Consider the following 27825-nt stretch of genomic DNA (forward strand, 5'->3'; position numbering starts at 1 on the left):
CCTTCTGCTATTTAAGTGTATCCTGACATTGTCGGCACTGACAATGGCAGAGAGTCCAGCATCCTACAGCTTAAATATATATTTATTTACATATATATGCATAATCCTACCAGATATATTTAAGTTTCATCGATTTGGAAGTAGATGCACACTGCATTGTATCTTCACATCTGGATATGACAGTCTTTATTAAACAGTTACTATAGATCTCCTTAAGTGAAAAGCCATAGAAACAAAATCAACAGGAAGAATAGAAAATTTACAATGACATGAAGTTAAATAACATGCTCTGAATGACTAATGTGTCACTGAAGAAATGAAAGTCAAAGACCTTCCTGAAGAAAACAATGCTATTGTGTAACCTATGCGTCATTAGTGTCACTGAAGAAAAAATCATGGAACACTTCACAAATTTGCATGTCATCCTTGTGCAGGGGTCATGCTAATCTTCTCTGTATCTGTTCCAATGTCAGCCTATGTGCTGCAGAGTGAGCACGGGCCATGCCCTCTCCCAGCAAGGACAGCCAGCACTGGGAGCTGGCATGGCAGGAGCAGGGTGCCAACTTGGCTCTTGAGTCCTCCTGGGAACCCGCTGAGGGGGCCATCTCCTGTGAACTTCACTCTGTGGTGCAAGGGCTGACAGCGAGGGCCAAGCTTGGAGCCAGCCTGGGCAGGGCCTAGCAGCTGCTTCCTCACCTGAGCAGTTGAGGCTCCTGGCCAGCTCGGTGGCCATGACCTGGATGATGAGTCCGATCCGCAGTCGGAGCATCTCCACGAAGAGGCTGGGCTGGGCCCTGACGTACATGGCCAGGTAAACCATGATCTCCTGGTGCGGACACACAGGGCACCTGTGGAGTTGAGGCCCTGGCCGCTCTGGGGAAGGCCCCGCCCCGCCCCGCCCCGCCCTGCTCCTCTCACGCAGGCCGGACCTGGGTGAGCACCGCGATGCTGATGTCCTCCCCACTGGCCTCATAGATGAGCTGTGTGAGCTCCTCCGGGGGTAGAGGCCTAGGGAGGTGCGGGGAGAGATGGGGGTCACCGGGGTGTGGGGGCTTAGGGAGGCGAGGGGAGAAGTGGGGATCATGGGCCTTAGAGCCCAGCCTCCAGGCCTCCAGGCCTCCACGGGAGAGTCCTGATCTATCAGACGAGTCTGCAGGCCAGTAGGCCAGTAGCTTGCCAATGCCCCTTCTCCTGAGCTGCGAGAGAGGCCGCAGGGTTCCCGGGGCTCCCCAACCCGCACCTGCCCCACCCCAAGGTAGGGCACCTACGCGGAGATGGTCTTCTCCCGGGGCTCTGGAGGCAGGCCCACCGTGAGCTGCTTCTGGTGGGAGAGCAGGTCTGCACAAGCCTATGTGTTTTGCAAGGACAGGAGAAAAATTTACAAAGCTAATAGGGAAGGCTCACGGTCAACATGATCATAAACGTATCTTTATAAACTCCGTGGCCCATGTTTGCCCTTTACTTGCAAATTCATACCCAGGCCTCAGACTTTGCGACCCAGGCAATGGCCAGCTGCTCAGTCTTTGCATCTGCAGCATGGCACAGCGGCTCTGCAGAGCCTGCCCCCTGGAGCTGCCACGGTGGACGCCTTACTATCCAGCCAGGCGTGCACAGGGCGTGCTGACTGAGCGATGGTGAGTTAATGAGCACACTCTATTCCTAAGTAACCAATTTGCCCGTGGCTCGTACCAGCGCGTGCCCTCACCTTAGCGTTGTACTGAGCTCTCCTGTCTTAAGAGCGGCACTGGATTTTGCAGGGCATCATGGTTATGAATGTTAATGATCACTGTGCTGCAGATGTGCACAAGGCGAGAGCTCCACTTAAGCGGATGCCAGGCCACCGAGTGCCCTCGTCTGATTTCTGGAGAAGCATCTTTCTTATAGCTGGGAAAGAACTCAAGTAATCAACTGAAGTGTCCCTCCCTCCGCTTGCCTTCCTAAAGCAGTGGGAGGTCAGCCAGGCAGGCCTGGCTCCAGCCCCACACCAGCTAATTGCTTCCCTTACAAATCCAAGGTGCTGGCCTCGCACTTCCGTGACCAGTGGAGGAATGGGGGTGGAGTGCTGGGGACTAGGGAGGGCCAGACTGCCAGCCCAGCAGACCCTGCCACTCTACCTCGGCCAGGACCTCCACTTTCTTCCTGAGCAGGCCTGAGATGTAGCGGATCAGCCCCCACTCCTGGTTCAAGCCAGCTTTCCCGTAGAGCTCGCTGAGCAGGCTGTGGACAGTGACCCCGTGCTGTCCAGAGAGGGCTGTGTCCCAGCTGGGACCCCTGAGAAGAGGTAGAAAACACCCAGGAATACGGGCAGGGAAGAGAGGGGTGGACCATGCCAGAGCTGCACAGGGAGTTGAGTCCTACCTAAGCATCCCAGCCGTAGGTCTCCTGCACAGAGGCCTAACGCCAGGACACTGCTGTCCTGGCAGACTGCCACAGCAGGGGAAGGGGATGCAGGTCTTGTTCGTGGCACCATCGTGGCCTGTTGGGTGACTATAATCCTAATCCTGGCTTGCAAGAATGCCAGGAAAACCATAAGAGCCCCCGGGGGACCCAGGGAAGCTCGGTGTAGTGACAGGCATCTGTGCTCCACTGAGGAGGACTGCCTGCCGCAGCCCCTGGGCTGAGCGCCTCACTCTTGAGTATTAGGAGCCAGGGCCTTTAGGAGGTCGGTCAGACCACAGAAAGAGCCTTCGTGAGGGGCACTCGTGCCCTTTTAAGGAAGCCCCGTAGGCTGAGCTCATCCCTCCCACCGTGCCAGGACACCCCACGAAGCACTGTGAATGAGAAAGTGAACCCACGGGAGATGCCGGAATGGCCTTGATCCTTGGACCTGCCAGTGCGTAGAACAGGAGTTCCGGATGTGGAAAAGCTATCTGGGGCGTGGGGATCTCGTTGCAGCAGCCCAGAGGGACTGAGGCTCTTACTTGATGACATACAGAATGTACAGGATGTCTGCTTGGTCCTGTAGGCTGCAGCAATCCTTCAACTGCTCAAGCAGCTTCTCACAGTCCATGCCACCTTGGTCATCTCCGGGCCACTGGAAGTCACCTTCAGGCTCCTGGGCACACCAAGATCCGAAAACAGGAAAAGGGGATGAGCAAGGGAAGGGACTTTCAAAAAGAATCCAAAGCGAAATGCCACCCCGGGCTTCTGATGATATACCGTGCTATGGTTCAGTTTCTTGGTGGCTCTTTCATACCTTTGTTTATAGGCTGGTTTTGATTTAACGAATCGCCCGCTGTGTTGGTCAGTGTTCAAGAGGCTACTGTTTGTGTGGGCTTCATTTATGCAAAGTCAAAAAAATAAGCAAAACTAACTTCTGGGTTAAAAATCACATGGCAGCTAGCTTTGGACAGGAGGAGAAAGAGGTAGAAAGAGGGGCCAGAGGGTGGGAGCGAAAGGGACCGGAGCACTGTGCATTTTGCCAAGTCCCTGGGCATGCTCAGCACCTCTGAGCCTCACCCAAGAGGGTTACGCCATACCAAAGCATCCCCAACATCTGGAGAGTGTGGGATGCTGGTCTGCCCTGGCCTTGTGCTGAGAGGGCAGCATCAGTTAGCAAAGGCAAGGATATGAGGCTTGCATCCACGTGTGTATGTTAGCTCGGTGCTAGTTCACTGCTTCCTGAATTTCATGTGTCTTTCTGTAGGTTACACTTACATATTTATGAAAGCAAAACAAACATCAAAGCTATCTTAGCTTAAAATCAAGTTAGGTTAACTTGATTTTTCTACTCAGATCTTTCCGGATCTTTCTATTCAGATGGGAGACTTCTGGGTAAGACAATAAATCTGCGAAACAATAGGGAACAGCTACCTGGAGATTTCATTCTCCTGAGGACTCCATTACTGGTTTTTATCAACAAAGAGCTCCATGCCGTGGACCACAAACACACCTCCCTCAGCTGTGGACAGGGCCAGACAGTGAACTGATTTTTCTCTAGGGCTGGGAAACCATTTGGATATTGATAACATTATTTGTGGACCATACAAAACTATCTGCTGAGTAGCCTGCTATAGACTTCCTGGATTTTGAGACTTGCCTGCAGTTGCCTAGGCAGGCCCAGACCAAATGATTCCACCCGCCTGACTTGGCCTGCGGACTGGGCCTCCCCAGCCCCGCCTGTGCTACCGTGATTCTGAGGAGTAGGCAGAGAACATGAACCCACAAGGAACCATGCAAAGGTTTATATCCAATCCAGTGACCAGACAGATGCAAGTCAGCTTCCAGAGAACCAGCTGGTTCATGTCCGAACCCAGAGCTCCCGTGAAGACTAAATGTCTCCTATCAAGGAACAGACTTTGGAGTGCAACCATTGAAGAGTCCTTGGGACTAATCCAACGTCATACAGCATTATACTTTTTAAAATTGAAATTCCAAATACTTTACCTTTTTAAGGAGTGGCTGAGGAGAGTCAACAAGATTCAGTGACTTGCGGTGGGTACTGAGCGCTTTAGTTGGCAAAGCCATGGGAACAACTGCAAAACAAAAGCACTCTTCTGAGGGGGCAGAGGAAGACACTTTCTTACTCAGTAGGCACCTTGTCCCCACAAGCCAAGTGAAAGAATGAGCACGTCTTTTGCTAAATTCACTTTAACAAGAAGTTGTCACATAGATGCTGGGAATAAGGAAAGAGCAGGACAAGGGACTTGCAGCGAGCAGCTGATTTCAAGCTTTGCCTTCGAGAATTCGAGAAAAAGTAGACAGCACTTTCAGACTGCAGGGTGCCATGGAAGTGACTGGGCCTGCTCCCTTTCTTTCAGATAAGAAAACTGGGACCCAAGAGGGGTGTAGGCTGATGGCCCAAGGTCACGGGGACTCCCACAGTGCAGGTGTCCAGGCTTTCTGGCTGACACACTGCCAGTTGTTAGGGCTTCTGCTCCAACTGCCTTTGGAAGTCCTATTAAACCAACATTTATTCACTAAGCCATCTCCATCTTCCAAGCTGTATGACATCATCTTAGGAGATCAGAAGTTTTCAAGGTCAAGCTGACACATATGTAAAAGGCATTTCTAGACCTCCAGGTTATGTTAGTGTATACAACACAAACTAAGTTTTATTTCCTCTTTCAAATCTTTACCAACACTACAGGAAATGCATGATTTTTTTTCAAAGAGACAGATCCTCAAGAATCAGGAGAAAACACCACCAAGTTGTGGCCACAGGCGGATCAGTCTACTAGGTAACAAGCCTGCAGTGGGGAAGCCAAGAACCAGTGAGATTGTCAGTTCCGGGGAGTCTCATGAATGTGTCACACCAGCAGTCCAGAACTGGGTGAGCGAAATCAAGACTGCGGGAGGGGAGCCGTGTGAGCCGTGGCACGCTCCACAGCTACCCTCCTCAGGGGCACATGGCGCGGTGGTCACCTCATTCGCTCTGACCGACTCGGCAATCCCTTGGAAGGAAGGGGTAGTAAAAAGGTAGGATGTCACTAGGGTGGGGTGGGGGTGTTGACCAGTAGAGCTGGAGGCCTGAGTACATTTCTCAGGGAACAAAAAGTAACTGTAGCTCCAGGTAGCTAGACTCTTCCCCTCTAACTAGGAGGAACAGTAGGAGATGATAGAACCTCCCTGGGCAGGCCGAGTAGCCTCCCTGCATGTAATCCAGTCACTAAGCTCCCTCCTAGGGTGGGCCTCGTGGTGCAGCACGTTATGCGGCAGCTTTGGCGACCTGCATGCCACAGCAGAATGCCTGGGACTCAGTCCTGCTGCCACAACCCGCACAGCCTTCTGCTGCCATGCATGGAGGCAGATGGCACTCAAGTAGTGCCTGCCACCCGTGGGGCAGTTTGGCATGGGCTTTGGCTCCCAGTCTGCCAGCCCTACCCCTGGTTGCCGTGGGTATTTAGGGAATGAACCAGTGGATGGAAAATCTTTTTCTTCCCATTCCTGGCCCCTCTGTAGTTCTGCCTTTCAAATACAACTTTTAAAAATGTAAAACAAAAGTATGAGCTTCACCCACATGGTTGCATATGAGCAGATAAACAAAGAGCACAAGGCATTGGAGGACTTTCATGTGTCAGAAAGAGCCCAAAGGGGAGAATGTGACTTGGGGGAATAGAAATGAACGTAAACAGAGAAGTCCTGCCATCAGTGCTCTTAGAATAATAGAGCGCGTGTAAGAGCAGAACAGCAGCAGTGTGGGGAGTGACGATACAAAACAGGGCAGCACAAAGTCCCGCGCATGGGGGCTGGGGGTGGCGCAAAGCTGAGACAACGGCCCTCACAACAAAGAAATAGAGAAGTGATTAAAAACTTCTCCAGGAAGCCAACCTTGGTATCCTGGCAGTACTAGAAAGAGAATGTGGGGAAGCAAACAAGGCGCCGTGCACTGAGCACCCAACCCTGGCCGCAATGCCTGGACCTGGAAGCAGAGATGACCCTAACAACTTTCCAAGAGGAGAAATGGGTTTATATTTGAAGGATTAGAACTTGGAATGGGTTTAGAGTTCTTGTCAGCACCCTGGAATCAAGATCATGAAATGGTGCTTCCAAAACTCTATTTCTATTGTCAAACTGTATGTCAAGCCAAGACTCATGACTGGAGTATGTCTGTAGATCGCTTCAGACTTGCAAAGTTCCAACAATTATACTCACCATGCACCATTTCTCAGAAAACCATTGGGTCCTCTTCACCAAAAGAAAAGTGAATCAGTAAGGAGCAGAATAGTTGAGATAAACAAAAATGCTAACCCAGAGGATCACTCAGGGAACCTTCCAGAATGATGGCAAAGATCCCAGGATGAAAACTGCAACCCACACAGGAGGGCAATTGAGGCTGAAGAGGCAGTGAAGTTCAGATAACCCAAGGCTGGCTATCAGTCTATCCTTAAAAGACAAAGTTGGAAGGAAAAGAGATCTTCTATCTGCTGCCTCACTCCCCAAATGGCTGCAATGGTTGCATCTGAAGCCAGGAGCCCGGAGCCTCCCCTGAGTCTCCCACATGGGTACAGGGCCCTGGGCCGTCCTCCACTGCTTTCCCAGGCCACAAGCAGGGAGCTGGATGGGAAGCGGGGCTGCCGGTTCTGCAGGCTAGTCTACTATGTCATGGCTTCAAACCCAAGCTGAGGGCTGTGAGAAGAATAATCAAGGGAGTCACTGATGACTGACTTGAGGGAAATCCATATTGTGAGGCCGTGGGAATTGTGGAAAGAAACCAAGCAGATGAGAAGAAAGGGCACTATTACCTTTAGAAAAGCAAAAATACAACATGTTATAATGCTCTGTTGGTAATATTATTTGCTTTCATACACACAATAATATAAAGAGTGAATATGGTTTCAATTGAACTGTGCTACAATTCTCCAGATAAGTTAAGGATAGTGACATGAGTATTGACTCAAGATAGCTACACCCTGACCCACACAACACCAAGTAAGTAGAGATCAAACCAAATGGAGGCACCCAGAGACAACAGTATACTGAGAAACATGAAGATAGTGCTAGGAGGAGCAGCTAAGGAGGGTGAAAGTGGTTACTTCTATGCAGAAGGATGGAGCAAGGCATTTTGTGGCCTTTCAGTTTGACTTTTAAATCAGCCCCTGCGTCATTCTGAAAGAGGTTATGTGAATAGCATGAATATGTTTAATAACATACATGGAATTTCCAAACCCTTTGCTTTTGCCATCATGGAAAGTATGTCCCGAGTGGAGTGGATGGCACTGAAAATATTGTGGTCCTCCATCTTCTTACTCAGAGGTGGCAGGTGGCATTGGGAGTAAGTGCTTTGCAGAAGGTGGTTGATATACTTGTCAAGTTCATCTTGGTTTTCTGCAATTGGATAAAATAAAGAGCCACTGAGAACAAGTTGGAGAAATATCCAAATACTTACTGATGACTGCCTTTCAAGGCAGGACTGCATCAATTTAGTCAAAGACCACATCTGGCGATAAATTTGTGCCCTGCATACTCCTGGAAAGTAGAAAGATTTAGAGATAATGCAGATGGATATAAATTCACTGTTTGGAAAATCCTTATTCCAGGAAAAGAAAATACAGGTCAAAAGAGTGTTTGTGACATCAGGGGTGAACTGAGTACTAACACGACCTGAAGGATGGCAGCCGCTGTCTGTCTTGTCCTAAGTGAGTAGTACTATTTACTAACCCAACTACGTGCTAAAAGCAAGCCCACAAAGGAAACGGGTTCCTTCAACTCAAGAGCCTGTTCAGAATTTGCCTGAAACCTTTGGTATGTAACATTTCTAATCAAACCTAGATCATTCTGTTGCTTTGAAAATCTGAGCAGCATAATTCTGTCTACAGAATATATTTTGTGAAAAGTTCTCCTTTCTGAAATTCCTTGTTCCTGAGTTTAAAAACAAGTTCCCATTTCTAAGGCCATGCTTTTGAGTTTAGGTTTTTTCTTTTTCTAAACCTTATTTGAAATGCAGCATGTCATGATCTTCCATTCATTTGTTCACTCCCTAAATGCATACTAAGGCCACGCCAGACCAAAGCCAGGAACTGGGAGCTCTACCAGGCCTTCCACTTGGGTGTCGGTGACTCAAGCACTTTGACTATTGCCTGCTGCCTCGCAGTGTGCAATGGTAGGAAGCTGAATCTGAAGCCAAGTTGGGACGCGATCCTAAGCACTCCAAAATGGGATGTGGGCTTAACCCTCTGACCGACAATCCCACCCCAAGCATAAGTTTTTACACTGATGTTTTGTTCACTTAGACACATACAAGTTTCATAAAGTTATTTTTTGGTTCCAGCTTATTTACCAATCATTTTCTGCTCTTGAGTTTTTGACAGTTTGATTACAATGCCAAAGTTTACATTCAACAAACCATCCTGAGAGAAGGGTGTTGTAAGACAGTGGATTAAGATGCCTCTTTTGGGGTGGGGAAGAGGCTGAATTTATGCAGTGGGTTAAGCCATTGCTTCTGAGAACAGGTATTTCACACAGATGCCTAGGTTTGAGTCCCAGCTTCTCCACTTTTTAATCTAACTTCCTTCTAATGTGCTTGGGAAGGCAGTGGAAGGTGACCCAGCTGCTTGGATCCCTGCCGCATAGGGGAGACCTGGACGAAGGTCCTGGCTGCTGGCTTCGGTCTGGTCCACCCCTGACTGATGAGACCATCTGGGGAGTGAACCAGTAGATGCTTTTCTCCTCTCCCAGTCACTCCGCCTTTGCAATAAACCTTAAAAAAAGGCAGAGAGTGGGTGGAGAAAAAAGATAGCACTTGCAATGCTGGTATCCTATATTGGGGTGCTTGTTTGGGTCCCTGCCACTCTGCTTCCAATCCAGCTTCCTGACAGGAATAGGCAACATCCAGCCTGTGGACCATGTAAGGCCTGCAGGCTAATTTCTAAGTTGATCATTTTGTATGGCCCACGAATGACGTTACAATCATCCAAAGGCCCTTGGCAGAAAAAAAAAAAGGCTCCCAACCTGAGTGCCTGGGAAGGCAGCAAAGATGGCTGAACTATTTGGGTCCCTCAACCCATGTAGAAGACCAGATGGAATTCCTGACTTCTGGCTTTAGCCTGGTCCAGCCCTGGCTTGTATAGGCATTTGGGGAGTGGTCCAGAAGATGGAAGATCTGTCTGCCTTACAAGCAAACAAGTAAATTTTCAAGCATTTTGAGCCATACCTTGATTATCAGTGTCTTCTAAATATCCTCCCAACTCTGACTCGCTATTGGGACTGACGCTCCCTTGGCTGGCACCATCAAACAGCTTCGCATCACAGTCTGGATCCAGGAAGGTCAGGTACGTGTAGAACGATGTGGTGAGAAATTCCGCAAGGTTCCCTAACTGGACTCTGCCAAGAAGACACAATGTTAGTGATGGTTGCCATGGGCACTGGAAGGTGGGTGGAGCTGGCTCCTGGACAGACACATCACTCTGACCTCACTCTGGAACAGGGTATGCCCCGAGGCAGCCAAGGTGCACACTGACCAATACTGGACAAAGGCCAACGTTGATTCCTTGCCTTATTTGGGCCCTGACCAAGCCTATGCCAACACTATACATCACAAGGGCGATAAATCCTTGGTTCTCGCGGCCTACCATGCTTTTTCCTCTTGTCCATGGTCCTATCCACCCCTTGTCCCTGCGTGGCACGCAGGAAAAGCCCAGGAGCGAACCTCCCTTTGTTTGATAAAGGCTTGTTTGCATTCTGCCGATGCGCTCTCTTCACGGGTGCTCACCACATCAACAGTTAGGGACACCAGTGGAGCCCGACCAACTTTCACTCCAAAGCATTAAGAGACTCCTCAATGATTGGACGGCACTTGTGCCACATCAATCAATAACTTACTCTGCAGATTGCTCCAGAGTAGTCAGCCAGGAAAGCCAAACAACAATTAAATAGCAAATAGGAAGTGACAAGTGAGCTATGCTTTCTTACTCCCAAACTCAACATAGATACAAATCTATTTCACCGAACCAAGCAACAGTGTTACAGAAGCTATTGTGCAAACTATTTCTACAAGAAGCAATGATCCCATGAGCTTTGAGCCATTGAGTCCCTCCTGCCACATGTGGTCACACAGACATACGGGAGCTATGATACAAAAGGTTCATCTCAAAGCCAAAGTTCTCTAGAAGGAACTTTATGGGCGGGCCCACTTCCAGATTGGAGCACACACCCTTAGTGGCCCTGTTGTATCAGGCTGGGTCTGGCAGCCTACGGGCCTGATAGGCAGCAGCCTCCAATTCCCGCAGGTCCACCTCCTCCTGCTGGCAGTGTGAGGGTGTTTCCACCCTACAGAAACATTCTTAAGTTAGATCAGAGGGCAGGAACGAGGGAAACTCCGAGCTACACACAACAGTCTTGGCTTAAACAACTGAAGGAGCATTTTGGAAGGGAACTGAAGCAGGTAATACGGACCAATGCCTAGGCACTGGTGCTTCTGGCTGGCCAGCCACAGAAAGATGGCTGGAGGGAGACTGTTTCCATCCCCCTCCCCCCGAGCACCAGGGCAGTCCTCAGGGGTGTCTGCAGGGTTGGGGAAGAGGAGGTGGAGTGCTGGAGAGGACAAATGGGAAGGAAAGTTCTTTTTTTTTTTTTCTCTGAGGATTAAAGGGGTCAGTTTTACTAGGCTGAAGGAGACTCCATAGTAGAAAGGCAGTTATTTTAAGACACTGGACAGAAAGCCAACCATGGTGAGGTGCAGGAGGAGGTAGCTTTTGAAAAATCCTCAGACCCTAGAGGAAAATCTAAAACGGGATTAAAACTTTATCATGGGAGGACTGAGTAGGAAACACGGCCCAGGGAGCTTTGGGCATTCCTCCTCCTCCAAGCTTCTGTGACTCTTTGGCCACAGGCTCTCATCGGTGTGGCATGGGGTCAGAGGCCAAGTTCTGGATTTATGGAGACCTGCTTTACTGTTCCTTGCCCATCAAATGGGGGGCATGGTCCATTCACTCAGTTACGTGAAAACCAAACAAGACAACACAAGGAACACACAGCAAGTACTCCATTCAGCACACACAAGAACCTTTTGCCACAAGATTAACTTGCAAAATGGCTAACTCTTGGCCCCTGGCATTGTCTTTTGGATATGAAGACATATACTAAGTGACAACTAGGCCAAACTGAAGGTTAACTATCAAAGTGGCTGCTGACTGCCATTGTGGCACTGGCCCTGGGAATGTAGACAATGAAACATGGGGGACAGTCTCACTGCCACTTAAGTGGTGGGGAGAAGCTAGGCAGAGGGGCCCCTTCCATCTTAAATAAGACACTGAACCTTGAAGACATGATGCCAGGTGAAATGAGCCAGTTATAAAAAGACCAAGACTGTGTGACTCCTCTTATAGAAGCTATCAGGAGCCATCAAGATCAGAGGCAGAACGAACAGTGGTTGGCAGCCCTGGAGAGAAGGGGAATTGTTTAACAGGGCAATGTCTTCATTTGGCAAGATGTCAGAGCTCTGCAGATGTGCCACACAGTAAAGCAGACGAATTTAACGTTGCCAAACTGTACACTCAAATGGGTATGATGGCAATGTTATAACTCATGTTTCATCACAATTTTTACAATGTGGCAGTTGACTTCCTGTGGTAGCAAGGTCCCTCAGGTGGAAGGATGTAAGGGGGAAGAACCTCAACTCCCAAAATACCCACTAGGAAGTGGCATTCCATCAGGTACCAATGGGAATCCCTACAGCACTGCAGCTCCATTCAGGCACTCTGCTCTGAGGGCCACCAAGGAATGTGCCATGTCCCGTGAGTTTTCTTTAGGTGACAGCACACTTAATGCACTGAGCATTGACTGTGCGCCCGTGGGATCCCAGGCCTCCTAACAGGTCAGCTAAAATGCCAACCTTTACACACTGGAACTCCATGTTACCGGGCTCAGCAACTGATAGAAAAAATGGAAGGAGGGCAGCAGCATTCTTAAAAGGCCAGGACTGCTTTAATTTCTGTCACAAAGTCACAGATTACCTAGCTCCTCCGAAATATCCATCCTCCAGTTTTCGAATTGTAGAGAGAACTGCAGGGTGAATGTCTGAGCCATCATTTGCTAAGGGCAATAAAAGTAAGGAATTAGTTAACAGGAAGTGATCTCATCAATACAACCTCACTAAAATATTTTTGGCATAGAAGATTCCTGAGGTAAAAAGCCAAATTGCTAAGAACCCCTCTCAGTATTTTAGCCCTGTCCATGGGAGTCCCCTAAACACTGGGGAAAGGGCCCCAACCACCACTGGCAGGGGGATGAGGCAGATCAAAGAGTTACTGAGCATGGTGTGAGTGATGGGGAAGGTAAGCGTGGGTCGGCCTGTCATCCGCCAGCAGGTGCACAGGTAAGCCAGCTCGATCCTCAGCATCTCTACCATCATCTCATTGTCCAGGGCCAGGTAGAAGTGATGCTGGTCGGTGAACTGAAAGTCAGAGGAGACCAGGTTAAACGTTGCCTTTTGCAGGGCACAACTAACTTGTGTTCCATTGCCAGGGGATAGGCTCAGAGTTGACTGTGACCACCCCTGTAAGGGCTGCACCTCTCAAGTTCAGATCAGTGGTCTGCTCTGGGGCCATTTGGACCTACATCTATTTGCAGCTTCTTGCCCAGCACTGCTGTCTCTGAAAGCAAATCAGTAACTCCTGAATTCGTGCTCTTTCCCTGGTGGCATGGCCCAGATGTTGCCCAAGTACAGGTGCAGAGAGCCAGCAAGATATGGTGGCTCTATTTACACGCCTGATGGCCTGGTTAGTGGCAACAAAAGGCAATGTAGTCTGATGCTGAGCAAAACCAAACTGTTCTCTTAGCCACTGGACCTCGTGCATGCTCAGCTCTGCTCTGAAGTTTACTACAGAGGGAAATAACTTGCAAAACTTAGGTGGGTGAGATGAGCTAGCACAGCTTGGGGCTACTAACCTCAAGCCCCACAGCAAATGGATGCAAACTGTTTAACATACTTTCCCTGGAACTAGTTTTCTTTGGAAATAAAAGCTCTGAAGCAAATGACATAATCAAAGTTGTCAGGAGGCAGGTGCCTGAAGGTCAGATCAGCTCTGCTGCACAGGAGCCAATGACAAGGCTACACAAGGGTTGAGGACGATCGAGATTAGGGTACGAGGGCTGTGAGTCAAGTGACATGGCCATAGCCAACGTGTAAACCAATGTGAGAGTTACTAATACTCATGACTGGAAGTAATGGCACAACTCACTTCGATTAGGCCAGCCTTTCCTGGGCACCTGCCGATGAGCAGTCTTGCTGGGTGTCATTGTCCACTCTGTCTTGGGCTGGGCATGCAGAAGGCTGCCCTAACTCAAAGTAACACAAACTTACCAGACAGCAAAGAGAACCTAACAAGGATGCTTACTGATTTGCTACTGGCTTGCTCTTCTCACCTGGGGTGTGAAAGTGAAGATCTGGTTCCTAATCACATATAATTTAGACGTTCCCAGGACACCAATGTGCCGATACGGTCGCCCACTCAATTTCATATTCTTATTCCGTCCTATTCGGAACAACCAAGAAACTGGAATTAAAGGAAGTATATGAAGCAACTAGTGGTGACTTAGCCTAAGACTGGGCTTGGGTTTGGTCTTTTCATAGCATTGTCCCTCTTTAGAATGACACAATACCGAAACAAATCCACTCCCGTTCTGTCATACACGCACATAGACCCCTGGTTAGATCTGTTTTGGCATAATTTACTAAAAGGATTTTATGAATTGACTTAATTTTGAGCCATTGCTGCTCAACAAAATCGAATTCCCCCAAAAATGAACTCTTCCCATCTTGATGGTAAATGTTTACTTTCTGCAGATCAACATGGGGAGCATCACCAAGATGCAACTGGGAATTTGCAAAGGTGGCTCCTGACTTCCCACAAGATCTGGCAAGTTGCCTGGCCAGTCCATGGCGCTGTCTGCTGATGGGGCATGAACACATGCTTGTGTGCACATTCCTCTTCTCACTGAAGCAGCAGAACCCGTGCTGCAGCTGCTATGCCCAATGCTTCAGAACTTGCATACATCGTGGTTTCCCTCAAACCCCCAAACCCAGGACAAAAGTGCACCTCCACCAAAAATGCTCCAGCTTCCCCCAGCCTACCGAGTTTGGCGTATATATGACTGAGAATGCGGCCCGGCTGGACTCGGATCGGGTAGATGTCAGCTATGCTCTGGACGTTCAGCCCGTGTTTGCTCAGCAGCTCCTTAATGTGACTGTTCTCCGCCAGAACCGTGACTGCGAACAAGAACGCAGACTGCATCCACATACGTGCCTGGTTCACCGCCTGCTCTTCTGCCCTGCCAGACCCATTAACATGCTCTCCATGCACTGGTTGCCTTTGGAAGTGACAGCATGTGTCCTGTTTCTTCTCAGATTCTCTCCTTGTCACCTCCTAACACCCACAATGCATATTTAATGCATATTTATCAAGTACCTTCAGTGGACAGGACAAGCTGATAGACTTCTAGAAACAGAGGGTCTCCCGAAGGCCCCAAGCCCAATGCCCTCATCACAAAAGATGTCTCGCCTCCTACTGGGTCTGTATTGTATTCTCAACCGTCTCGTGCCTTTTCACACAGGGTTAAGAGTGGAAAGGGCTCTGCTGGCAAGCTGTCGGGAGATGCCCGTGTCCTTGCTCCTGGAGGCCAGGGCATACAAGCGATGCAGGGCAATGTGCACAGGATGTGCTCTAAGGGGCAAGAAAGGAAATGGAGTTGGTAGTGGGGCAGCTAGGCCCTATCTCCGGGTGAGCCAGAGTACCTAGCTTTGTCTAGTAGGCAGGGAGTTCTCAGTGTCTGCGACCTCGGGCAATGTGAGACCTTCACTTGACGTCACACCAGGGGTCAGGGAGACTGTACCACCAGTGGTGGCACTTATGGGAAGGGGCAGTACAGTGGCAAAGGGAAGGAGTTCTGCGAGGGCAATTGGAGAATGGGAAGTATAATGGTTGGTGACCTGTCCAGCTGCAGCAGAGCATTGTGGGGACAATAGGAGCCGGGTTGTGGTCAACCAGAAGCCAAAACCTTGGCTGCTGTGTCAGTAGCTCATGATTGCCTCCTCCCTCATTGTACCCACAGACAGGCAGCAACTAGATGTAGATTACATATAAATGCCATTGAGGACCAAATGCCACAGCCTTAGTTTCGTGATACTCAATGCTTCTAAAAGTACTTCAGCATCTGTTACCTGGGCTTCACAAAAAGCCTTGGAGGAAGTTTGCATTTTCTAACTGGCCAGTTACAGCTGAAGCAGGAAGGAAAGCTAACCCCCAGACCCCAAGCAAATTGCAGCACTGGCTATGTGGGACTGGCTTCAGTTAACTTCTGAAGCCTCCAATGACAAAACCCACATTTGTTACAACTACATGGTGACCACTCTCCGCAGGAGTTGCTCTTTTCCCAGCAGTGGCTTTGACTGAGCCCTGGGGGTCCCGCGATCCAACACAGCTCCATGTGGGTGCATTTCTGAAACTACACTTCTTCTGTTCCATGCCAGACCCTCTGATCATTTCTACTCCATTTCGTTCTACTACACATTAAACACGTCACTCAGGCCCCGTGTCCGTGTCCCAGCCTGTCACTGGAAAAGCGGTCTTGTGAAGTTAGGAGACGACTTCATTAGCAGGATGTGTTTGAAGTACAGCTGACTTCCTGCACCTCGAAGGCAGAACTGAGTTTGCAAGTCTAGCTGTCAGTGCTGAGATCCTGAGCGTGTGAGATGGAGACGACATTCATCATCATTACAGCTTGTATCTAACCAGAACGTTGGGACAGTTAGCTGCATCTTGAATTGGGATTACCACTCACAATCAACTGGGCAATTTGCTTGTTTTCACTGTATCATGGGCATGCACAGCCAAAGGAGCCAGTGGCCAGGGACAAGAATGGCTTTCATCTTGTTTACCCTTTGTTTTCTAAACACAGAACCAAGAAGAATGGTACGTTTGGGCTTTGACTTGTTTAGTCTTAGGGAAAACTAGCTGCATATACAACCCACTATGACACTAGAAGGTGCAGGAGTATTCTATGAGGCAGGCAAAATGTGAGCTGCAGCGAGGCCCACCACTAGGAAGGTGGAAGGGGGACTGACACTCCCTGACTTGGCATGAAGCGCTTTCTCCCTCGCAGCCTCAGTACATTGTGAGACTGCCTGTTGAGAGGGCGTTGGGCTTAACTTATGCACAGAGAAGCTGAGTCCCACCACTGGGCAGATAGCCACCCAGGTTGGCCTCCCAGTGTCATGGAGAGGGAGGCCAGCTAGGGTCAGAGGGAAAGGAGGCAACTCCAAGATGGGACTGCAGGAGTGTCCCTTGCATTCTGGGCTGTTTCCTGGGCTCAGGTTCTTTATTTCAAAGAGTAACACTTCTGAAAAACAGTGTTCAATTAATCACTCATGCCAAGTTGCAATCAAGGACTCTATTGAAAACTCTGGCTTTGCAGAGAATAACTTTATGTTTGGAGAGAGAACTGTTGCCTTTGGGGTGCTACTGTGTTGTAAGGGCTTCACACCAAACAGCTATATGTACATACACATCTTTCAAAAAGTAAGGAATAAAGAAACAATCTGAACTACAAATAATACTGTTTTTTTTTATGAAGGTAGACAAACAGTAAACATGCTCACACACCTTGCACTACAACATCAGGTTTGATGGAGGTGGAAAATCTTCTATTTAAGGGATCGATTTCACCAGTGGCAAGGAATCCCTATGAAAAGACGAGGTGAAGTAACACTATGAAATATCAATTAGAAATTCACCCTAAACCAAAGTTTGAAAAATGAGATTTTAGAGCTCAACACACTTGAGCTCTGTCCCTTGTGGTCTTGGAGTTGATGGTTTATTTTCTTGAAAATAGAGTATACCATTGGAAGTTGCCACTAAGTGTGTTACACTTTGGGCACCCTGTTGTATAGGGCTAGGCAGACACACCAGCGGCTTCTATGAGTGCAAAGGATGCTAACTAACTCCTTGAGCACTCTCACTTGGTGCCAGGAGCTTGCTGAGTCCAGCATGGCCACGACCAGTCAGGCCTCCTAGCAGCTGGGCACCACCAGCATCACCACTTTACAGGTGGGGAGACTGAAGCAACACCCCTAAAGGGAAATGGCAGTGTGAGGGTTGGCTTAGGGCTGACTATCCAAACAACAAGACCTTCCAGCCCCATTACCCATCCACCTTGCCAAGCGTGTGCTATTTGAATAGGCGTCTCCTTACGCTTCCAAGAAACGATCTGAGCCCATGAGAGGGGAACAAGTGGTTCTGAGAGGTCTGAAGGCCTAGCCCTAACGCCAAGCCCCAAGGCAGAGCAAGCCCCTACCTCGGCCAACAACGAGCTGAGGATGTACAAGGACTGGCCCCACAGATGGGGTAGCTTCCCCAGAGGAACTCTGTCCACCGTGTGAGGATTCTTGTACTCTTCATCCACCTAACAAAGAGAAAGAAGCCCCCAGTGAGCATGTCAGAGGCCAGCAGGTATGCTGATGAGTCGCAAAGTGGCCCTGTCCTCAGGCCACTTCTGGGTCAGTGCTGGACCTGAGGACAGGGTGGCAAAGGCCCTCTGCCTGGCCCAAGGCCAGTGCTCTTCTACCAAGCAATGTCCCTGGACACCTGGCTGGCTTTCTTGGCACGTGGCTCTGGGCAGCAGGGATTTTTCCGAGCTCACTCTAACGTGCAGCTGTACTACCCAGCATAGGCAGAAGGCGCGGCAGTGCAGCGGTGGAGGCCAAGTTTCTTCTATCTTGCCAGCAGCAGGGCTTTCTAAACTGTGTACCTGCACAAGACAACTCCCAGAAGGTGGCACTATTCATTGAAAAATAATCGAACTGTTACAGTACTAACTTCCATTAAGGTCTCAAAAACAGAAAGTTCCAGCACAACAAGCTCAGTGCTCCCTTTTTGTTTATTTACTCAAGAGGCAGGGAGAGACGGCTGAAAGCCAAGCTCGTGTCTGCTGGCTCTGTCGGAACACTGAGCCACATCCCCAGGCCTTTTGGAATTGGGTGTAGACACTTGGCCAAAGGCTTGTGGGCTGTTTGCTGTGCTGGCCTGCACCATGAACTTGACCAGGGAGCCTTTCTGCACATCCTCCACCAACCTTGCCTGGGTCCTCAGTGTGCTCTGCGCTTCCCCCAAGCTGCTTAAGGGACTCTGTCCCTGCCCTCTGTCAGGGCTGCTTCTGCTCCCACTCGCCTCTCACACCTTCTCCATTCTGTTCCCCTAAATAAAATCTTCAGTCACCTCCTATTCTTTGAACCATAAAATCCTAAAACCTAATAAGCTCCTTCCCCAAATGCCCACAATGGTGGAGAGGCTGGGGAGAGCTGAAGCAGGGAGCTTGGGGATCCCCCATGGGTGGCAGGAACCCTGTTTCTTGAGCCATCAGCACTGCCTCCCAGGTCCTACACAAGCAGCCAGCCAGAACTGGGTATGAAGCCTCGGCACGCGCATGCGGATGTGTTAACTGCTAAGCCAAATGCACATTTCTCAGTGTTCGTTCTGAGGGACAGTGCTGGATGCGCGGTGTAAGGCAGTCTGTAACTTTCTTAAACTCCATGCTGACCTGTGAGCTTGCAGTTACTACAACATCGGTTGGGGGTTAATATCACAGGCATGTTTTCCTGCAGAAAGCATATGTGAATCATACGAAACGACCTTCTCCAAAAGACAATGACACCACAAGGACATTGTCCGTGAGCTTATTAGTGAGATGACTCATATTTAACAAAGCTTTAACATTTGCACTAGTGACAAACATTTAAAGGAACCTTCAGTGCATAAGCAGACAGGAGAATGTCCATGGTGCCAGGGTGCTTATCTGAGCACCAGCATTGGAGAAGTATGTTCTTTTTGCGGAACCCTAGAAGTTTTATCGTGTGCAGGACAATTTCCCTAGTCAGAGTAAGCTAAAGTTTAGAAAGATAGTCATGTTAAGATAGACCTCAAAGATCTAGGAGGAGGAAACATGCAATGCCAAGAGCAGATAAGGTAGGAGGGTCCAAAGACCACATGCTCTGCCATCCCTCCCAGCCATGGCCAGCTCCTGCCTCTGCACGGACACTCCTCTTCCTCCTCCTCCTCCACTCTGGTCCTTCGGAACTGTGTGCACGGCCTCAAAGGCACCGGGCCTTTCAACCATACCCCTGGCTACACTCTGGTTTATGGCCTAGTTCCCCTGGCCCGCAGTAGCCTAGAAGCTTATAAAGACTGAACTGGTGTGGCTGAATCCCCGGTCTGGTGCCTGGCACCATTCAGCTGCTTGGTCCACCTTTGCCGGTCGCTCTTCTACTGGGCTCCTACTGGGCAACACAGGGCCCTCTGCACAGGCTGATCTGGTTGAGGAAATGCATGAGGCTGAAATACAAGCCATGCACCACCCTGTGGCCAGTCCAAGCATGAAGCACAAGGACCTGTGGTGGTCCTGTGTGCAGGAATCTTTCCCAGTGGTTTTTACATGTTCTGGAACCTTCATCTGAACATAGCCAAACACAAATGCAGTCAATGCAAACTCTTGTCCTACATTGGAGCCTAGCCTGCTAGGGTAAACATGCTGACTAAAGGGCAGATGTTGTCATAACCAGTAGCATCCCAAAGGTCAGTGTGCAGTTGAAGACAAAGTTGTGGAAGAACTCTGTAGCACGCGCAGCCAGCACTGTGCATCAGAACACAGCTTCTAACCCTCAGCGTTTAGTGCAGTCAGTAAAATGTGGCCTTCCAGAGTCAGTGGGTTGGTGATTCTCTATCAGAAAAAAGGGAGCGTATCCCTCAAGTCCTCTTCCTTCCCTTGTTTGGCCTCCACCAGCTTCCCAAGGACCTCCATTCCCGATTTTGTATGCTCAAGGGCCTCATACTGGAAGAGGAGCAACGGGATGAGGGGAGACGAGCAGGAGCTGCTGGAAAGTAACCCGGTCCTGGCCAAAAGTTCGCATGACACAAAATGAGCCGCATACACTGGCAAAAGGTGTGCTTTTCTGACACTCAGGAAATAGCCTTGGCAGGTCCCAGAGCCTGATCTATGTGGGAAGGAAGGACCTGCTGTGCCCAAGGTTTTGCCCGCAACTCTGACAATGTGTCCTGAGAGAGCCTGGGTGGTGAGCTGCCATGCTGAGATGAGGGGTCACTAAGATTCCGGTGCTCAGGGCCAAGTGTCCAGCTCGGCAGAGCTAAGTGAGCCTCCTGTCCTGCTGTCCAAGAAGCACACTGCCACCTCAAGGACCTACTAGGCAAAGCTCAGCTGAACTAGCTGGCCAGATGGGATGTTATAAATGCCCAAGAATGCAATGCTCCTAGCAACAAAATATTCTATTCACAGAAACTCAACTCCCTTGCTTGGCTTTTCTCGATGAGTTCATTGGTTCTGTGCCTTGTAACACAATGTTTCCTTCTAGATTAAGGGCAAAAGCAAGTCACAGTGGTACCTTTTTTGCCTTAAGAATCAAGCATCCAGCTGCTTTAAAATGTGTCTTCTATGCACAAGTAAAAACCAGGCCACCATAGTACTGCTTCAGGAAGGCCAGCAAGAGCATCTGTGTAGACAGATCTTTGACCTAGAAGAGGACCGCCAACTGGGACGCAGTGTGGGACCAGGCAGAGGTGGGAATCCTGGAGTCTGGTCCCAGGCAAGAGCCCAGCACTGTGAATTTTGACATGTTCCACAGTCACAGCTGAGATCGTAGCCAGTGCCCTGACTACTGTGTGTGTCTGCGGCTGCTCCAACCACAGAACACCTACATCCCAGCTGCTGTGGCTCAGGTTTCTGCTTGGCTGTCACCTCTAGGCCTTCTCGATCTGTGGGACCATATGGCTCACTCTTCCAATTTGGTAAGATACAGAACAGAACTATCTTTGGGTATCTTCTTGGAACTGGACAATCTCTCCCTCATTGATGCACAGCACTTCTAGCTAATCCCTCAAACACCTCAGCTCAGAAACTGCCTGAATCAGAGATTCTCAACTCTCCCCATGCATTGGGCTGCTGCTGTGGCAATTGGTAAGAGCGTGGTATACACCAGCGTTTTTGTGCTCTTTAGACTTCCTGTTGGCCAGGGAGTGTGGGGGTGGGGAGTGGGGAAGGAACATGCATCCTTTGAAGGTCTTTAACTGCCACCCCCCCGGGACATCCATGATCAACGACGTTCACATATCTCCAAAGCCTCAACTCCTGGTGATTGGCTTTAGAAACACTCCAGAGACAAAGTGTTTACCAGGTCTAAATAGGAGGTGAAGAATACCAAAAGGCCAAGCAGCAATGTACTTTGTCCTGTATAAGCAGCACAAAGAGCCTGTACCACCTGCTTACCTTGTTAGGTGGGATGGCGTAGAGTTCTGGCACCAGGCGGATCCCATCTTTGCCTCTGATTAATATTCCTTCTAGGGCCTCCTGGTATTCTTGGACCTGGAAAACAGCCCCTTGGCTTCATGAAAGAGCTATGGTGTCCGATGCTATAATGGCAGCACCACCTAGAGAAATAGCCATCTTGCCAAAAACAGAAGTGAGACATAGACAAAATGTACACATAACCTTCATCTTGGAGTGTGGGAGGGACTCCTGCAGACAGCTAATGGCAGGAGGAGGTAACCACCACTGGTTGCTTTCTTGAATGCGTGTTGGGTTCTGCTCTACCTGTTAAACTTCGAGGGCAAGGGACAAGAGCAATGCATCATGGGGGTAGGGGGTCTGGCTGTTGGGCATCAGCTCCAGATAACAATCTTCTTTGGGCTGGAATCCATATCTTAAGCAGTTCTTCCCATTTTCTACCCATTGGTAGTTTTCCACTTAAAAGGCATTCACTCACTGGCTCAAAAAATGTCTGCTGAAAAAAATGCTGTAAGAAAAAGGAAATGTGTGTGCTATGGCCCACGTGCAGGGCCTCCTAGAATGCCCTACTCAGTACAATAAAAGCTGTTGAAACAGACAGTTCCATTAAACGAAAAAGCACTGATCAAAGCAATGATAAAAACCCATCTCCTTAAAGGGAAAAGAAGGGACAAATTCTTGCCAAGTCCCCTGCCTACCGAACACATCACTTTGTTTTTTGAGAGCCAAGTCATAAGGCCTCATTTTCTTCTCCATTTTAAATTTACGAATGGCAAAGTATGGTCACAAGTTCATCATTATTTTTAATGTCAGCAGGCATCAAGTGGAAGCAATGGCATAGGCCCAGAGTAGTGAGGCTTACAAAAGGCTAAGCACAGTCATTCCTCCACTAGCTTTTCAGTTTTTTTCTTATAATTAAGCCTGTTCACAATTGAAATTCAAAGTGAATCTTCTCCAAATCTCCCAATTTGGGGTTTAAAAAGACAGAAGACATAAGATCCAAGGCCTTGGTGGAAAGCTTTAGATTAAGAGTCAACAAGGAGGGCATACTAACATTTCAACTGGGCCCCTCTGCATTCCTGAGCAGGGCAGCTGGGGAAAGCGCAAAGGCATCTTGGCGTGCTGGGCTTCTCCTCCTCGCGCTGAAAAGGACCCAGAAGCCCAGTCTGTCATGCCCCTAAGCTTCTCAAGTGCAGGTCTTCGCTGCTCAAGTTCATGAAAAATGTCTCCTATGAAAGAGCTATGCATGGATTCCCAAATGGTTTTAACACCAAAACAAACGTGTTTAATTCCACTTCGGGAACTTTGTGAAGTCCCCTTGTATGCTCCAGGCCACAGCACAGTGTGTGGGACCAAATAGATCTGGAAGAAATGTCTGGAACAAGTAAGCATTGTGTTACTCAGTACTTAGCACTGACCACACACAAGGCCTGGGCAATAAATCATGAACTAGACAGAGATGACTTCTATCATAAGAGTCCTTTAATGGAGAAGTGAGAGACTAAGTCTAGGGTGACTTGTGCTGTGGGGCATGGAAAAGGGGGCACCTTGCCTGCTTTTAGGGTCAGAGAAGGCTTTCTGGAAGGAGAGACACTGCCGGCAATGAACCAAGTGGAGGAGGGTGGGGCAGTGAGGTATGCAAGGAATGTCCCAGGCATTTGAGCAGAGGGGCAAGAAAAAGCAGGGCCTGCCCAAAGGACCAAAGGGCTATCAGCATGCTGGGTTCTTTGAACTCAGGAAAGGAAGCAAGCCATTAGAAATCGGGCTAATGTACTAACAACAGGTCCTGATAACAGGGGACCCCACAAAACACATGGCAGTGTGTATACAAAAGCAATCAAAATGCCACTCAAAGCCTTTCAGCAAGGCAGTGGCATACTCTTAACTTTGAAGAGGATCACTGCAGCATGGGCATGAAGACCCAAACTAGCAGGTGGGAGACTGCTAGGCTGGGACGTTATCTGACGGCATGCTTAAACTACAGCTAAGACAGCCTTAGCCACTGGCTGATGGCTAGGAGCAATGGCAACAACACAAGTGTGACAGACCCGAATTGTGCCTCCTGGTCCCCTTGCCCTTCACTTTGGAGTGGGGGATAAGCCCTTAGACAACAGAAAGCCATGACACTTGCTACTTCCAGGTCAAAGCCTTAAGAAAGTTTGACACTTTGCTTTCTCCCAAAAGGCAAAAGTACAACCACCATGTCAAAAGTCTAAACACCCTACCGCACTCGGAGAAACCCAAGCTAGCTATGGGGAGAGCAAAGACCCCACACAAGAGCTCCACTGACCACGCAGCGCCAGCCAATGGTCTGCATGCACAGGCCAGCCAGGTGAGCAAGGCCGTGTTGGAAGCAGATGCTTCAGCTCCCCCAGGAGTCCTATCAGCCAACAGCAAGCAAGGCCCGCAGGACCTGTCCTTCTTGGGCCCTGCCACAGCTGTAGGACTATGGACAAACAAAAGAGCTGCTGCTTTAGCTTGCTAAGTAAGCTTTATGGTATAAGTGGCAATGGATAACTGAAAGCAGTGAACAAAATTCTTGCATAAGCCTACATTCTAATAGCACAGCACTGGAATAAAAATGCTCTGGCTCCAGATCAGCGCAGCTCCGGCCATTGCGCTCACTTGGGGAGTGAATCATCGGACGGAAGATCTTCCTCCCCGTCTCTCCTCCTCCCTGTATATCTGCCTTTCTAATAAAATAAATAAATCTTTAAAAAAAAATGTTCCCCAGCAGACAGCACGTTCTCACCTGGACAGCATCACCACTGAAGATTCCATCTATTATGAAGTATGTCCAGAACACAGGCCACTCACATTCAATGTTTTCGAAAAGCTTGAGTTCAGCAGGGTCATAATGCAGTCGGTTTGGGTCCTGGAATCAAGCAGGGAAAATTTCTTAAAGCTGAAGTCAGGTGACATACATAATACTATGTGTCTGCTGGGGTTGCCCATGCTTGCCTGATGTGAGGCGCAGTAGCTCGGAGGTTACTAAGACTAGCAGTCTGCTCTAAGAGGAAGCTGCTATCTTTGGCAATTTCCCATGGTAAAATGTCAGAAAGCAAGTCAAACACACACAAGACTCCGTGGTGGCTTCAGACTAAAGCTTCTATATCTCTAACAAATAAATAGTAATTTGCCTGTCTCCGTGCTGGGCGGACAATGTGCTTTGTTTATATTGTACTAGTCACTCTAGGGAAGAAACCCAGAGAGGAGGCCGTGGTAGATCTTTGAACCGTGTATGCACTCTAGATCCAGCTGGTCTTGTCTGCCAGCCCGCTGCCCTCCTGATGGTTTTACTATTGGATTGCCTACCTCCAGGCTTGCTGACTCTAAAATTAATACTTTCCTTTCCAATATCCCAACCTGTAATTATAATCAATAGAGGGAGACTAACAAATGGCAACTTAGATACGAAGCAGGAAAGGAAGCAAAGACACAGTATTTAGATACAACCTCTCTCGGAGTCTTATAGCCATCTCGAAGGAAGCGGCAGCATCCATAACGTCCCTGGTAAGACAAAGAAAGTGTACCGGGTGAAATCAGGAGGTTTTTCCTTTCTGATGTTAAAGTCAGCCCTCTAGCTTCTCTGTGAGTCTTTCTTTCAGTAATGAAATGTTCACCAAGTACTCTTCACTCTCAGTACAAGGAGATGTTTTTTGAAAATGTATTTAAAAGACAAAGTTAGAGAAAGGCTGCTTTGCTTCCTGGATGGCTAGGCTGCACCAGGAGCTTCATCTGGGTCCGACGTGTGGGTGGCAGGGCTACAAGCACTCGAGTAACTCCTGCTGCTTTTCTCAGACGTATCGGCTGTGCGCTGGATGATAGGTGCAGCAGTGGGATCTGAACTGGTGCCTTGGTGGGATGCTTATATTGTAGGTGGTAGCTGAACCTGTTATGCCACAAGGCTGCCCTAAAGAGTCTTTCAAGTGGGGCCCGGCGGTGTGGCCTAGCGGCTAAAGTCCTCGCCTTCAACGCCCCGGGATCCCATATGGGCGCCGGTTCTAATCCCGGCAGCTCCACTTCCCATCCAGCTCCCTGCTTGTGGCCTGGGAAAGCAGTTGAGGACGGCCCAATGCATTGGGACACTGCACCCGCGTGGGAGACCCGGAAGAGGTTCCAGGTTACTGGCTTCGGATCGGCGCGCATCGGCCCGTTGCGGCTCACTTGGGGAGTGAAACATCGGACGGAAGATCTTCCTCTCTGTCTCTCCTCTGTGTATATCTGGCTGTAATAAAATGAATAAATCTTTAAAAAAAAAAAAGTCTTTCAAGTGATGAGCAGAGTAGATTCAGGCTTGCTCAGCACCGGATGGGAAAAGCAAACCATTCCACGGGAGTACGAGGGCTATAAGACAAATTCTGAAGCAGTCAGGGAATGGCTACACTTGCATTCTGCCTCGCTGGACCACCCAAGGCTGCCGAGGGGCCTTGCCGTCTACAGAAGCTACCAGGGCAGACACCCGATGGGTGTGCTCCCATTCACAAGATTGGAAAGCACCAGGGTCAAGCCCAGACTCCTGGCCATGAGGCCTGAGGAGTGGAGGCCCCTGGCCCATCGGCTGGGACCTGGGTGAGGCCTGGGTGTGGTTCCTTGGGCTCAGACCTGGGGCTCCCCGCAGCTTCTTGGGTACCAAGAAAGGAGGGCAGGGCAGCACTCTCTGACCCCTCATCCCTGGAGAACAGCTTAAGGCAGCCATGCTTCATTTCCTCAGTGTGTGGGGGGGTGGGGATGTCTAGCTGATAGCCACATCTCTAGCGGCCAGCTCTACTCTGTCCCAGAAGTCCACCTCAGAGGCCTCAGCACAGAGCCCCACCCCACCTCCTGGCAAAGGCTCTAGTCTCTTCATTAACTCTGCTCCCATCTCAGCTACCTGAAAAAGTCCCTTTTGCTCCACAGAACCCTGACTGTTCACATGTGCCTTCTTTGGGGATTATGATTAGAGACCCTATGACCCAGCTGCAAGGGACAAGAGACTTTTCCACTGAATCCAAGCAGGACAGCCGACATGCAGATTTCAGTTTTGGAAACTTAGGTTTCACTGGGCTGGAGTACTGGGTAACAGTCTTGCTTTGCCGTAACATTTCATAACCTACTGCCATTTCTGCCTGAGGACATGGATTGTTTTCATCACTGTTTACTTGGGGATCTCCCCTGGAATAGTGTGTACGGTGTGAGGTTACTGGGAAAGACACGGGCATCTTTCCGGAAGTGACCCTCTAGCCTGATTTTATATATATAGGAAAGGCAGATGAACAGAGAGGGAGAGACAGAAAACGATCTTCCATACACTGGCTCGTGCCCCAAGTGGCCAAAACAGCAGGAGTTGAGCCGATCTGAAGCCAGGAACTTCTTTGGGGTCTCCCACATGTGTGCAGGGGCCCAAGGACTTGGGTCATACTCTGCTGTTTTCCCATGCCATAAGTAGGGAGCTAGATGGGAAGTGGAGCAGCTGGGATTAGAACGAGCACCCCTATGGGATGCTGGCATTTGTGTTTTATTTTGTTTAAGGATTTATTTTTATTGGAAAGGCTGATATAAAGAGAGGAGGGTTGCTGGCATTCAAAGGTAGAGGATTAGCCTGTTGAGCCACAGCACCAGCCCCCTTCTAGCTTTCAAGAGATTTGCAAAAACCCTGTCTATGATGGCTGAAGGGTTACGCAGGCCTGCTTTAGAAGCAGCTAGTAATATCAGGAGTTGGGGTTCACTGCTTGGTGCAAGTTGTTACTTGAAACTGTGTCATTTAATTCCTCTGAGGCTTCATCTTCTCGCTGTGGCTTCCACTTTAAACACCTCATCCAATTCCATGCAAATGAAGTTACTAGAGTCACGGAGAGCCAGGGCATGGGGGCGGGGGAGGCGCTTCTTCATGTTGTCACAGGGAGGTAGTGCTCAGTAACCGGCTGAAGCACGTGAGTGTGACCAGCACTTACCTGCAGCTTGGAAATAATTTCATTTTTGGTCACATTCACCAGGTTCACATCTTCAACTGCAAAGGCCGGGAAAGAGATAATGGAAAGAAGTCCGGCATCAATCTCCTTGGACGTTGATGCTCTGGGCAGCATGGAGAACAGAATCGACTGAATGAAAAGCAAAGAG

At 49.2% G+C, this 27825-nt stretch overlaps 1 protein-coding gene and 1 non-coding gene across 6 annotated transcripts in view; both read right to left on the minus strand.

Annotated features, from left to right (window-relative positions):
- The window catches only part of PHKA2 (phosphorylase kinase regulatory subunit alpha 2), a 66279-nt gene that overhangs the window by 9721 nt on the left and 28733 nt on the right, over positions 1 to 27825 (minus strand). For 2 of the 5 annotated variants that reach the window (XM_004597482.4, XM_058658481.1), the window contains exons 8-25: positions 27660 to 27806; positions 25183 to 25236; positions 24479 to 24601; positions 21709 to 21804; positions 17731 to 17838; positions 17040 to 17118; positions 14513 to 14647; positions 13804 to 13913; positions 12688 to 12832; positions 12393 to 12471; positions 9593 to 9762; positions 7594 to 7767; positions 4387 to 4475; positions 2922 to 3055; positions 2115 to 2271; positions 1269 to 1348; positions 930 to 1008; positions 697 to 826 (exon numbers count right to left, since the gene is read on the minus strand). In XM_004597482.4, coding sequence (XP_004597539.2) covers positions 697 to 826; positions 930 to 1008; positions 1269 to 1348; positions 2115 to 2271; positions 2922 to 3055; positions 4387 to 4475; positions 7594 to 7767; positions 9593 to 9762; positions 12393 to 12471; positions 12688 to 12832; positions 13804 to 13913; positions 14513 to 14647; positions 17040 to 17118; positions 17731 to 17838; positions 21709 to 21804; positions 24479 to 24601; positions 25183 to 25236; positions 27660 to 27806 — 2089 coding nt within the window. Of the gene's footprint in view, positions 1 to 696; positions 827 to 929; positions 1009 to 1268; positions 1349 to 2114; positions 2272 to 2921; positions 3056 to 4386; positions 4476 to 7593; positions 7768 to 9592; positions 9763 to 12392; positions 12472 to 12687; positions 12833 to 13803; positions 13914 to 14512; positions 14648 to 17039; positions 17119 to 17730; positions 17839 to 21708; positions 21805 to 24478; positions 24602 to 25182; positions 25237 to 27659; positions 27807 to 27825 lie in introns of those variants that run through there. The other 3 variants (XR_009244514.1, XM_058658482.1, XM_058658483.1) reach the window with 3 other exon arrangements.
- Positions 390 to 496, minus strand: LOC118760444 (U6 spliceosomal RNA). Its single transcript, XR_004996788.2, has one exon. It is a non-coding gene; the product is annotated as a U6 spliceosomal RNA (small nuclear RNA).

The sequence above is a fragment of the Ochotona princeps genome, chromosome X (genome assembly GCF_030435755.1).
Source record: "Ochotona princeps isolate mOchPri1 chromosome X, mOchPri1.hap1, whole genome shotgun sequence".
Classification (NCBI taxonomy): domain Eukaryota; kingdom Metazoa; phylum Chordata; class Mammalia; order Lagomorpha; family Ochotonidae; genus Ochotona; species Ochotona princeps.